The 13,459-nt window shown below is 38.9% G+C and overlaps 1 protein-coding gene across 1 annotated transcript; it reads right to left on the bottom strand.

Annotated features, from left to right (window-relative positions):
* Positions 1–350: 350 nt before the first annotated feature.
* LOC125375924 lies at positions 351–2,173 on the bottom strand. Its single transcript, XM_048386975.1, has 4 exons — positions 2,113–2,173; positions 1,360–1,644; positions 561–890; positions 351–358 (listed from the first exon to the last, which is right to left on the bottom strand). The coding sequence occupies exons 1-4, from the start codon at positions 2,171–2,173 to the stop codon at positions 351–353; spliced, it is 684 nt and encodes a 227-aa protein (XP_048242932.1).
* Positions 2,174–13,459: the final 11,286 nt, after the last annotated feature.

A 13,459-nucleotide genomic window follows, 5' to 3' on the forward strand; every position in this document is an offset into this window, starting at 1 on the left:
CACAAACTTGGTACATAGATAGCCCTGGCGATGAACCGGTGACTTTTGAAAGTTTGGTAGCTTTTACAAGTATTTGTTCAAGTTCCTATGACTTTGACTTACACTGAAAATGGGGGTCGTGGTCGCTTCATGAGCAGATCTCGAAAACCGAGCATTATTTCTTCACCACACTAGGCCCCGTTTGGGATTTGTTAATCAAATATTGTTTCGAGTTTCAATGGCAACAAGTTCCATATATGTATTCACGACAAGCGTTTACCATTGCGGGTGGCGTTGATGGCTTTGCCCTTGTGTTACATGTTGCGATGTTCTCAAGAAGCTCCACAATGTACTAATTTAAATAGATACATCTACTCAGCTGAAAGTTTATAGTTAGGATTACTTGGAGACGAATCATTTGATATTCTGCGAGTAAGTGAACCGTAACGTTGTGCTGAACTATTTTGTTCTGAGATGTTTCTCCAAAATAAATTGTGGATGATAAGAACCATTTCAAATTTATGACAGACTGTCGGGTGTATGGTCGGGTGGACAGGAGCCATGCAATGATATAAACCTACCTGAAACCGTGGTCGAAGTACTTTGTTGTAGTTGTGTAACACTTCGATGACTAACATTCAACTGCTGGCCGTTACATAGAAAGATCAGTTCTGCATCCCCAAAGTGTGATTCTGTCACATTAATGGAGATGGTGAAGTTTATGTTTGTTGGTTCGGTCACAGTCTCGGGTAAGTACATGTTTAGTGGCAGTGTGACACTCCCGACCTGCAGCGTCAAGTTGTGAGCTGCAGAACAGTAGAAGCCCCGGATGTCCACTGTGAGGGATACCCTACCATACACATCCACGGCGTCTGTAGCCCTGTCACTGGTTATGCTGTAGGTGGGGATATCTGTAACACAGAGTGTAGGCATGACGTATCACTAATATGTAAGCACATGACTATCAATGAGTTTCTGCCCCTGTCTGATAATACATACAACATTATGTTTCAGATACCAGTACTACAACCCCTAGTCACTGCAACCTGTTTTTACTTTTGAAAATAACTCTTGAATGGACAGATACTAGTATTCAGTGAGGACTAGGAATACGTTGCTGCTGTGGAGGGGTTGGTTGACATATCAGGATGTGACCTTCTACAAGTAGGTAATAACTGACCTCGAGAAAATAAATTCACGGGGAATGTCGTAAGAAAGATTGAACCTCACATCAACATTTCAGTTCTGCGTAATACTTTGTTGAGACGTTGTAGGTATGTTATGAAACCCTTGTTCCTATTACATATGTGTTGTGAAACATGCTTCGCGTGTGATTTTACGCACAACCATTAACATGATATTGACTTTGATACTACCTACTTGCAATAGTCAGATGGCATGAGGTGTTTGAATTGCGTGCATTCTTGCAGACCCATGTTCCCGCATCTGATATCCGTACACTTGTTATGTTTAGTGCCGTCTGATTTGAGCTGAGTCTATACGCCGACATGTCAGTGGAATCACACGATGAATTAAGGGTCAATCCACACGTAGCCACCTTACCACCCGTGTTGTAATATGTGTGTACAAGTGTCCCGCCAGTGCAGATCAGCTGGGCAGGACCGGCAAGGTAACTGATTTCTGGACAGATGAGACCGGGGGAAACTGGAACATTAAGTATGATAAGTTAATGATCATCAGAAGGAATAATGATGATAAAAATAATCTAGATCATTTGGTTCCAACATCGTTTCGAGAGTACATACGTGACTACTGATTTGTACATACGTGATTTGTTCCCTTTAAGCAACATACCTCGGATGGGGAGGGACCCAGAAAAGGTGTTCATTTATTGTGTCAATATCGTGAAGTGAACCCGGGCTATCTTCTTGATGAGTGATAGCAGTAGCAATCAGGCTACCCAACCATCGTCATCTTTCTCTGCCTGGGAACCACGATTTTTCTACTTTTTGGCAAATCGCAATCCATTGATTTGAAGTGGTACGTATTTTAACCTTTTTACCCAGGTGTGAATTCTACTCACAAACTTTATGTCATACCGGTGCTGAGCTCTTCGCAATACATACTTTGAATTAAGGCCAAGCAATGTAAAAAAATGATCAAAAGACTTACCACATAGTGATTCTACCAGAAGAATCAGAACAGCAAATCCGTATGGTTTGGTGTTTGTCATCATGGAAACCTTTAAATAGAACGTCATAAGCTATTCGTAGTTTATCAACTGACATGATGTTACATTTGTTTGTCTGTTGTTTAACGCCACACTGAGCAATATTGAAGGTATATGAAGGCGGTCTGTAAAAAATCGAGTATGCTGTATGCGGCATTACAATGTCGTGCTGGAAAATGATTCCAAGAGGCTGTTGCTGGATGAATGGCTCAACAACTGGTGGCAAAACTTCATCTCGATATCGCTGTGCATTCGTGTTACCCAGAATAACCATCACGTCGCCGTGACGAAGCGGTTTCGAAGATGAATTGTCTTGATAGGGAGTGGTCATCAGTGGTCTTCAACTTCTCCGACGGAACCGTTGCATCAACCTGGTAACGGTTATATGGACGCATCCAGACGTTTTGACAATGACGGCGAGTGTCGCTCGTAGTTGGGTCATTCCAACGATTCTCTTCCTCCCTATCGCAGTTCAATGTGATATTTCTTTGTTTTGGTGTTGTGCTCCTAACGTGTCGGGTCAGCAGTTTCATACAATAGATCTGCACGTACAGTTCGTTCTTCGGCAACTGACATCGTTTTTGCAAAGTTTTCACATAAATTGTCAAATTTTCCCGCTTTTTCCAACCGATTACATTCCGCTTGGTACGTGAAATATGTTTAAATAAGTTTTCATATGAAATAAAACATTTATGACAAAAATATTTCAAGAAATAGTTTTATGGTTTCTTTTGGACAATTGGTAATAACATAATACACATCCATCCATCCATCCATCCATACATACTTACATACATACATACATACATGTATACATACATCAGTGCATACTGAAAACATAGAAACATTGTATTCTGGTCTAAATAAAACATTATATCAAGATCCACCCATTCACTAACTAGAACATGCTGGAATTGTTAATTGAATACACCAGTTACACATAGCAAATGATTTATAGTTTAGGCTACAAAAAACACTTTATGCTGGATATTACATGCTTCATATATAAGTTAAATAGTTAACTGCTAAAATTCAATTGATACTTTGTTTGTTTTGATCCTCGCCATATATTTCTTACTTACCGCAGTTCAGTAGAGACCGTATGCTGTGATTCAAGTTACGCACCTGCTACAGTTTCAACGGCGATGTTTACATCCTGGTCGCTGGTGTTACCATACGTCCGGTTACTTTGAGGTCAATGACCAAAGTATTAGGATAAACTACATGAAACAGTTATCACAAACATTGTAAACCTGATTTCCCCTTTCATATCGGGCGAAATAATGTCAACCGTAATGTATTTCACAATTTCTTTTATGCAGGTAGTTGACGTAGTATAACCTATCTTTTTTGAATATTTAAAAATTAACTTTCTAATTGTGTTCTGATTCTCATAAGTATATAAATAGCCTTATAAATGACATGTACATCAGAATTATGTCGGTGGTGCGTTAATATTTTGAAAGTCCTCCACATGCCTTCCATGAAACGTGTTTAAAGTCTGGAGCTGCTGTAATAATGTTTGTGAATAAATTTTGTCAGTCAGCATCTTTAAGCATATATTTCAATATGAAACAGATGGGTGAGGTCAAATGGGGTTTTACGTCGTGTTCAAGATCATTGTGCTTATATGGCAACGTGCATCGTCGCGTGAGATACCATTCTGTAGTTGTCACTTAGGTACGATGCGAAGGCACATCATACTGACACTTGTCTAAAGATTTGGAGACTGCGAGCAACCGCAGTAACCAGGCCATACGATTCTGGACTGAACAAACAACTCATTGTCGAACGCACAGGTCGCTGGTAGTCCGCAGTCATGAGGTATATATTTTATATGGTTATTCCACGTTTAGTGTTGTTTTTTCCCCCCACTACATTTCATTCATGTTGATGAAGAGGGAATATGATCGTGCCCCAAATATGGTATTCTATATTGTTCATCAAATGAAACCACAACTTCCCGTTTTAGATAAAAGCAATTAAAAGTATTTATTTTTTTAAGTTGGTTTCAATTTAATATATGGAATGATCTATCCTGTTTTACTTCTATTTTGTCTACTTTGAACATATCAGACCGGAGCTAGTGTTTACTTCATCCGAGTTGTTTGGTACTATTTACAAACGACCAGTGAAATAACTGAACAATTACCTCACACAAAACAATGAGCATACCACCTTAAACTCGACTTAGTGTTAATAGTTTTTGAATGTGCCATTATATATTAACTGCCCTGTTTTTTTTACAGAGAACATTGGCACATATGGAGGATCGAGTTGACAGTGTGATTCAGAGAAAATCTGTTAAAACTGGAACAGCAATAAGCGAGACAACGACTTTGGCGTCCAACGAGAAAGGTGTTTCTTCTCAGAGCTGATCATCAATCTTCTAATATCCTTATGATGCATACGATTCGAGTTTTCATGATGTCAATCACTGGATTGTCTGGTCCAGACTTGATTTTTTACAGACCGCCGCCATAAAGCGGGAATATTGCGTGTGGCGTTAAACAACAAACAAACAAAATGATTCGGGGAATGCAGCGAATGTTCGAATACAGCGACATTGAAATCATTTCTCTCGTGTATGTTTTCGTTTAAAACAAAACCAAGTGATAATTTTTGGGCTTCTTTTTTTGGTAAATGCCCATGTATTGGGGGTATCTGTAAGAAATATATAATTATATTCAAGTTTTCAATGTATAACTTTGACGGCGTTTGTCGAGGCATTATTATAGCAAACCTAAATACAGAAGTCCGAAGTAACTTATCTGTTACTATTTGAATGGCGATGAATACATCCTGGAAGTCTACGTTCCCGTGTGTCAGGCTACTCTTAGGTCATGGAACAAACGATGAGTAATAACCAGACATATCTATGTTGATTTCTAGTAACAGACACATATTTATTCTGCAAAGTGTGTAAGTGGCGGAATGTCACCGGCAGGGCAGGGCGTGTTCACCTTTTGCGAGAACATCAACTGTCACCACTGTTGGTAAGTGAACAATTTTACGCCCAATAGAATCAAGACTTGTTATTCTCTAGTAATCACGTTTATATAATTGATAACCCGTCCCTTTGTTAAATTTCACTCAATAACAAAATTAATTAACCGATTGCAACAAATCTTATAATTGGGATAAAACTCTCGTACTGTTTTGGGGTTGAGTCCCGTCCGGGATTCAAACCCACACTGGCAGAGTGAGGCACCTAATCGCCAGTACACAAAGTCAGCGATAAAACCCACTCAGCCACCGAGGCTTCCACTCAATTCCCTAAAAGTACGAGAATCTGTACTTTCCTAAGAAAGTGTTATTCCAATTATAACATTTGATACATTTGACCATTTTCAAAATGACATTGTGTATTCAAAATCAACCGATTGCTGGAAACCCTGGCAAAATGTCACTTTTCACTTTTCATGTAATGAAGAACGCCCCTGGACAGAGGATCCACTTACCTTGTTTCGTTTTCCTCTGCATGAATATGATCATGGAAATTCGAACAGGTGGGCTGCAAGCCGGTGGAGTTCATTTTCCGGTTAACCATACACTGGGCACATAGTTAAAGATGGTCAAATGAATAGATGCAAATTGTGAACTGCATCTGCTTATAAGCAGAATTGATCAACAACAAAGGTCGCCATAGTGTTTTCATGTCAATGATGGTGTATGTATGTATGTATGTATGTATGTATGTGTGTGTGTGTGTGTGTGTGTGTGTGTGTGTGTGTGTGTGTGTGTATGTATGTATGGTCAAACCCTGGCCGGCTATTATACATGATTTGTGAGGAAATACTTGTGGGTAACCACATTGAGTATAGATATTGATGACTGTGACTGAATTTACAAATTTCCGATTAATCAATCGAACACACTATTCCTCTGTCAATTCGCAGTTTACTACCTCGTACCCGTTCCCTGAGATTAAACTGGGATATTTAAATGGCGGGGACTTCGTACGGTGTAGAATCAGACTGACGCCGGTTTTATAATCCTTGTGCTACTTTTGCCTTTTGTATTGTAGCTGTTTTGCTACACCACAGTAGCACAGTTAGAGTCTTTCAATTTCAATTGTAAGATCTACTTTGAGGCTTTTCATCTGAACTGAAAGACCACGATTTGGACATGAATCGAGTGTTGTATGACAGCACTCTGTACATGTCGTTCCTGGAGCAGGCAATCAATTGAACACACGATCACGCAAATAGGATAAAACAACACGCATTAAGTCGTCCCTGATCACAAGCATTGGCTTCTGTGGACCAAAATTCTTATCTGTGTTATATATTTATCTGAAGGTATTCCTTATAAGGTTTAATTAATACATTGACCAAACCCTGCACCAGAGAGTCGACTGTTTATATTTAAAAGCTTGAAAATGTAATAATTAATGTACAATATATAACTAAAATATTACTGTGATCTATGCAGTAATCTTGCAAACGTTGAGTCATTGTAAAAGTCAAACCAATCAATAGTTTTGCGTGATGTGAATTTCAATATGTCAAGCATTATTTTCATCGTATGTCCATGGTTAAGTAGATAGAGCGTCTGTCCCGAGCGCGATGGGTCGTGGTTCGATCCCGTGGCCGCTTAGTGCTAAATATATTTGTTTAAAATATGGTACTTGTTTTCTTTCCCGGCTTTGAGCTCTAAGGAGATACAGCAACGACTTGAGTTATTATACTGTTTCTGAGTGTGGATACTGTGGCATCGTATCTTAGTGGGCTCTATAAAAGCAAGTTTAAAGTAGAGCAAACAACCACACACACGCGCGCCTTTACGTGGCTATAAAAGTGTAGGTAATCTCACATTACCTCATACTAAATCCATCGACAAATCAATCAACTTTGTGAGTCTCGCTGCAGACAGGAAAGGACTCCCTGTCTTTTGTTGATAGAAGCAGATGTGTTAACGAGTATATCACAGATCAACGTCGTATCCTTGTATGCGCGTGGCATTGCAAATCCAGGTGGTCACCCACTGAACGACAGTGAAGGACCCACGGCAGTGGCGACTATTATATCAAATTAATATATTGCTGCCATTATAATCAGCTGCTTCCATAGCAGCAACTTCTGCTGCTATGTTCGTGTTTGTGTATTTTGTCGGATGTTAATGTGTATTTGTGTAACCGTGTAATCGGCAACTGCGCATAGGCGATGGAATAAATGAGCGACTTTTCAGAACACAATTGCGAGATGATGCAAGGGAGGTAACTCTCTCTACCTTAGAGTGATCTCAGATGAATATATTTTAAACGCTTTGGGAGAACTGTATATTTGATTTTTCTGCGTCGCAGTCAGCGATACTTAAGCTATAAAGACGGCGATCAAGATGTTTGACTGGCATTTAAAAGTCGGATAGCAAACTGATGACAGGACAGAAGATGATCAACTTCCTTCTCATTATCATTGTAGATGCTTAAGTGTAGATTATAACATCGTTATCAGACATGAAATTACCACTTAGTCAAAATCCCAGAAGAATTTAGTTAAATGAATTGTTAATCCGGACATGTGATAATCTATACTGTTCGGATAATTGGGGTTGAACTATACATGATTTGTTTTGCGTTAAAGCAGCCTGCTATGTCCACATGCCAACACGGAATGGTGAGACTGACTGACTAAGATTACGTACATATATACGTCTTATCCGTGTTTTAGTTACATACAATATTTACTCAGGTAGAAAAGTTTTCTGGGCTTGGTCATTTTTTTAGAAGCGAGCACATTTAAACGCGAAAAAGGTTAGCCAATTAAATGCTATGGAATGAGTTGTAATATATGTATATATTTGTCATATTGAATGCCTGTTTATAACATTTTATAAACTGTCATGTGTTTACTTATTTGCATGAAATAACCTACGACCATTGTAGAATAGGTCTTCAGCACCCCATGCTTGCCAGAAGAGGCGACAATGCTTGTTGAAAGGTACGACTAACTGGATTGGGTTGACAGGCTCTGTGACTTGGTTGATGCATGTCATCGATCCGATTTGCGTGAATCGATGCTCATGATGTCAATCACTGGATTGTCTGGTCGAGACAGGGTTATTTACGGGCCGCCGTCATATAGCTTGGATTACAGCTGAGTGCGGCGTTGAACAACAAACAAACAGCAAGCCAAACAAACAAATGATCTTTCATTTACGTTTCTCGACTGACATGAAAGGAAGCATTCTGGATGATTGTTCTCGGGATGATACCGTGCGGCTGTCAACCAGGAATGCGCTGTCAACCAGCCGTAAACACCATGTGTGTGCGAATCGAACGTACCCACATACGTTACATGATATGATAACAGGATGACGAAGGGAAAGATATAACTGGATGATGAAGGGAAAGAGATAACTGGATGATGAAGGGAAATATATAACAGGATGACGAAGGGAAAGAGATAACTGGATGATGAAGGGAAATATATAACAGGATGATGAAGGGAACGTGATAGTAGGATGGCGAAGAGAAAGAGATAACAGGAAGATCAAGTGAAAGAGATTACAGGTTCACCAAACGAAAGAGATAGCAGGATGATAAAAAAGAAAGAGATGTTGGGATGAAGAAGGGAAAGGCATAACAGGATGAAGGGAAAGAAATAACAGGATGATGAAGAGAAAGCGATTATGAAGGGAAAGAGATGATGAATAGAAAGAGATGATAGGATGAAGAAGTGAGAGACATAACAGGATCAAGGGAAAGAGATAACTGGATGATGAAGGGATAGATATAACAGCATGATGAAGGGAAGATATAACAGGATGATGAAGGGAAAGAGATAAAAGTGTGATGTAGGAAAAGGAGTAAACAAGGTGATGAAGGGAAAGAAATAACAGCATGATGAAGAGAAAGAAATATTAGGATGGCGAAGAGAAAGAGATAACATGATGATGAAAGGAATAGATAACAGGATGATAAAGGGAAACAGATAACAGCACGATGAAGGGGAAGTAATACTAAGATGGCAAAGAGAAAGAGGTAACAGGATGATGAAGGGAAAATATAACAGGGTGATCAAGGAAATAGATAACAGCAGGATGAAGGGAAAGTGATACTAGGATGGTGAAAAGAAAGACATAACAGGATGACGAAGGGAAAGAGATAACAGGGTGGTGAGGGAAAAAGATAACAGGATGATAAGGGGAAAGTGATAACAGGAAGATAAAGGGAAAGAGATGACAAGATGATAATAGAAAAGAGAATACAGGATGAAGAAGAGTAAGAGATAACAGGACGATGAAAGGAAAATATAACATGATGATCAAGGAAATAGATAACAGCATGATGAAGGGAAAGTGATACTAGGATGGTGAAAAGTAAGATATATCAGGATGATGAAGGGAAAGGGATAACAGGATGGTGAAGGGAGAGAGATAACAGGGTGATGGAGGGAAGGAGATAACAGGATGATGAAGGGAGTGAGATAACAGGGTGAGGAAAGGAAAGTGATAACAGGAAGATAAAGGGAAAGAGATAACAATATGATGAAAGGAAAGAGATGACAGGATGATGAAGGGAAAGAGAAAGTAGGATTATGAAGAGAAAAATATAACAGGAGGATGAAGAGAGATAACAACACGATACAGGGAAAGTAATACTAAGATGGCGAAGAGAAAGAGATAACAGGATGATGAAGGGAAAATATAACATGATGATCAAGGAAATAGATAACAGCTTCATGAAGGGAAAGTGATACTAGGATGGTGAAAATAAAGGTATATCAGGATGATGAAGGGAAAGAGATAACAGGATGATGAAGGGAGATAGATAACAGGGTGATGGAGGGAAGGAGATAACAGGATGATGAAGGGAGAGAGATAACAGGGCGATGGAGGGAAGGAGATAACATGATGATGAAGGGAGAGAGATAACAGGGTGATGGAGGGAAGGAAATAACAGATTGATGAAGGGAGAGAGGTAACAGGGTGATGGAGCGAAGGAGATAACAGGATGATCATGGGAAGAGATAACAGGACGATGAAGGGAAATAAATAATAGGATGATGAAGGGAAAGTGATAGCAGTAAGATAGAGGGAAAGAGATAACAGGAAGATGAAGGGAAAGTGATACTAGGATGGTGAAAATAAAGGTATATCAGGATGATGAAGGGAAAGAGGTAACAGGGTGATGGAGGGAAGGAGATAACAGGATGATCATGGGAAGATATAACAGGACGATGAAGGGAAATAAATAATAGGATGATGAAGGGAAAGTGATAGCAGTAAGATAAAGGGAAAGAGATAACAGGAAGATGAAGGGAAAGTGATACTAGGATGGTGAAAATAAAGGTATATCAGGATGATGAAGGGAGAGAGGTAACAGGGTGATGGAGGGAAGGAGATAACAGGATGATCATGGGAAGAGATAACAGGACGATGAAGGGAAATAAATAATAGGATGATGAAGGGAAAGTGATAACATGATGATGAAGGAAAATAAATAAATGGATGATGAAGGAAAAGATATAACATGAAGATGAAGGGAAAGAGATAACACGAAGATGAAGGGAAAGAGATAACAGGAAGATAAAGCGGAAGAGATAACAGGATGATGAAGGGAAAGATATAACAGAGTGACGAAGGGAAAGAGATAACAGGATTAAGGGAAAGATATAACTGGGTGATGAAGGGAAAGAGATAACAGGATGATGAAGGGAGAGTGATAACATAATCAAGAAGGGAAATAGATAACAGGTTGATGAAGGGAAAAACATACCAGAATAGTGAAGGGAAAGATACAAATAGAAGATGAAGGGACAGATATATTTGCAAAGGAAAGGGAATAAGATAACATGATGATGAAGGGAAAGAGATAACAGGCTGATGAAGGGAAAGAGATAACAGGATGATGAAGGGAAAGTGATAACAGGCAGATAAAGGGAAAGAGATAGCAGGATGATGAAAGGAAAGAGATAAAAGGATGATGAAGGGAAGGAGATAACAGAGTGATGAAGGGAACTAGATAACATGATGATGAAGGGAACTAGATAACAGGATGATGTGGGGAAGTGATAACAGGAAGATAAAGGGAAAGATATAACAGGATGATGAAAAGAACGGGATAACAGGATGATGAAGGGAAAGTGATAAAGGGAGATAAAGGGAGAGTGATAACTAGATGATGAAAGTCCCTCATGGATATTTGGGGTACTTTTCCAGTATAAGCATGCCTGTCATTTGGATGTTAATGCCGCAAAAAAGTAATTGATTTTTTTTTAAAACATGAGAGACAGGAGGCATTTTATTTTTAACGTTTTATTTTGTTCTTATCGACCTACTTTAGGCATATGTTTACAATTGCTGTCGACGGGTGCGATTCACATGCATCATGTGTGTTCAGTACGTGTACGGAGTATTTTATCAGGTAGGAACGTAGGAAACTAGGAACGCTCATATTAACGATACTTCTATTTCTAGGAATTTGAGGGCATTAGAATAATGTAAGGCCGAATGTTTTGTTGTCAGGCGGGAGCGGAGGAAAATCTATTAATTAAAGTAGCTAATATGGTATCGTATACAAAAACACAACCGGAAAATATAATTTTAACCAAATGCTACAAATTGGTCTGTATCTCACAGTGTAGCCGCCAATAGCGGCTTCATGCAATATTACTCACTCACTCACTGACGGTGATAGTTTCGTTTCCAGCTTTCGGACACATCACTCTCATTGGACATTCATGTACACAATTTCTTTTGTTAAATTATATTGAGCATGTCGAGGGTTTTAATATAAAGTACATATGCATAGCAAAGTGTCACATCGGGAGAGGACCCTACTCTATTCCACATAGGACTTTGTGTTTGTAAATTACAAAGCATTTTTAAGCTCAAGTCATAATTTTGTTTAATGCTACTTGGAGAATGAAGAGCATGAAAGAAGCATGACCAAAGGACTACTAACGTGCGCATGCGCCTTGACCTATGATATTACGCATGTGGCCTATTTTGACAAGTCGAGATTGTGAGATGGCGGGATTTTGCATCATGTCCAAATGTTGCATTCTCGCATTGTCTACTTTTGACAGAAAGTGCTTTGTACCAAAAACAAGAGAATGCGAGATCGAGAGAATGCAAGATTTTGGCCAAATCTCACGTTCTCGCATTCTCGTGTTTAGGGCATATTTAGCTCGTTTCCAAAGATCGAGGTCGCGAGAATGCAAGATCGCGAGAACGTCCCTTACAGTATTCCATATGTGACACATGGAACGTGGGCATGTTTTCAACTAAATGCAATAACTCTTCTAAACGTGTCGACGAATGTTTCTATAAATTAGCTCACAATTCATGAAAGAAACAAAACAACAAATAATTTGTCTTTGTGTGAAATCGATTTTACGGGACAGAATGTTTCGTCAAAGGAGGGTAATGTTCGTACTAAGCCAAGACAACCAAGACACAGATTCCAATCACCTGATGTTTTTTAGTCGCCTCTTACAACCAGCATAGTTTGTTGGGAAACTATATCCTCAATCAGTTCACTTTTAGCAATGGATCAATACAACAAAAAATATTCATCTAGTCTAACCATTAATCAGGTGTGTTTTGAGTCCAGTGTTTGTGTAGACAAGTTACAATGTAAAGTCCCTAAAGTAGGTAAAAACAAACAAACACACTTCTCAATGAGCTGCTACATACTTCCACAATTGCAAACACAACATCATTTTATTTTGTTACAAATAAAATAAAATTCGTAGTTGTATTAGTCTGAACTGACCAACTGACCTAACTTAGAAACAACTAATGCGCGTATGCTTAACAAGGGACAAAGAAGAATATTTTCTAAACTGTTTTTTATCAATTGCCGTCCTTCTCATGCATGCAAAAGTAGCGGTAGAACTGAACATTGATAACGTCAGATCAACATGAACCGTATGTTTAACAGGAAGTACATCAATGATGTTGACCTTTTCAGTGGAGTACCACGATAACGTTCAGCTAACACTATTCATCCGTGATATTAGTAACAACAGCACTTGCTTACGAGGAATGTCAGCTCTATTTATTAAACATTTGTAATAGAATCAACGCAAAGTCGTGGCGAAAATGTATTTATATTGACGTGTCCTTTATCCTGCGTGTTTAATAAATATTTCGTTATCTCAATGTGTGAGATGCTATATCGAGAACGAGGAAGTACACCAAACTCGGTTTTAATATTACTTTTACTCTTTCCCATGCCATTTACCGACTTCATCCATTATCAAACACCCAAACATGACATAAGCGAGAACATTTTAGAAACGTTAACTCAAAAAAGGAAGTGGGACATACAACCAAAGA

Source organism: Haliotis rufescens, unplaced genomic scaffold (genome assembly GCF_023055435.1).
Source record: "Haliotis rufescens isolate VD_foot unplaced genomic scaffold, xgHalRufe1.0.p SCAF_63, whole genome shotgun sequence".
Classification (NCBI taxonomy): Eukaryota; Metazoa; Mollusca; class Gastropoda; order Lepetellida; family Haliotidae; genus Haliotis; species Haliotis rufescens.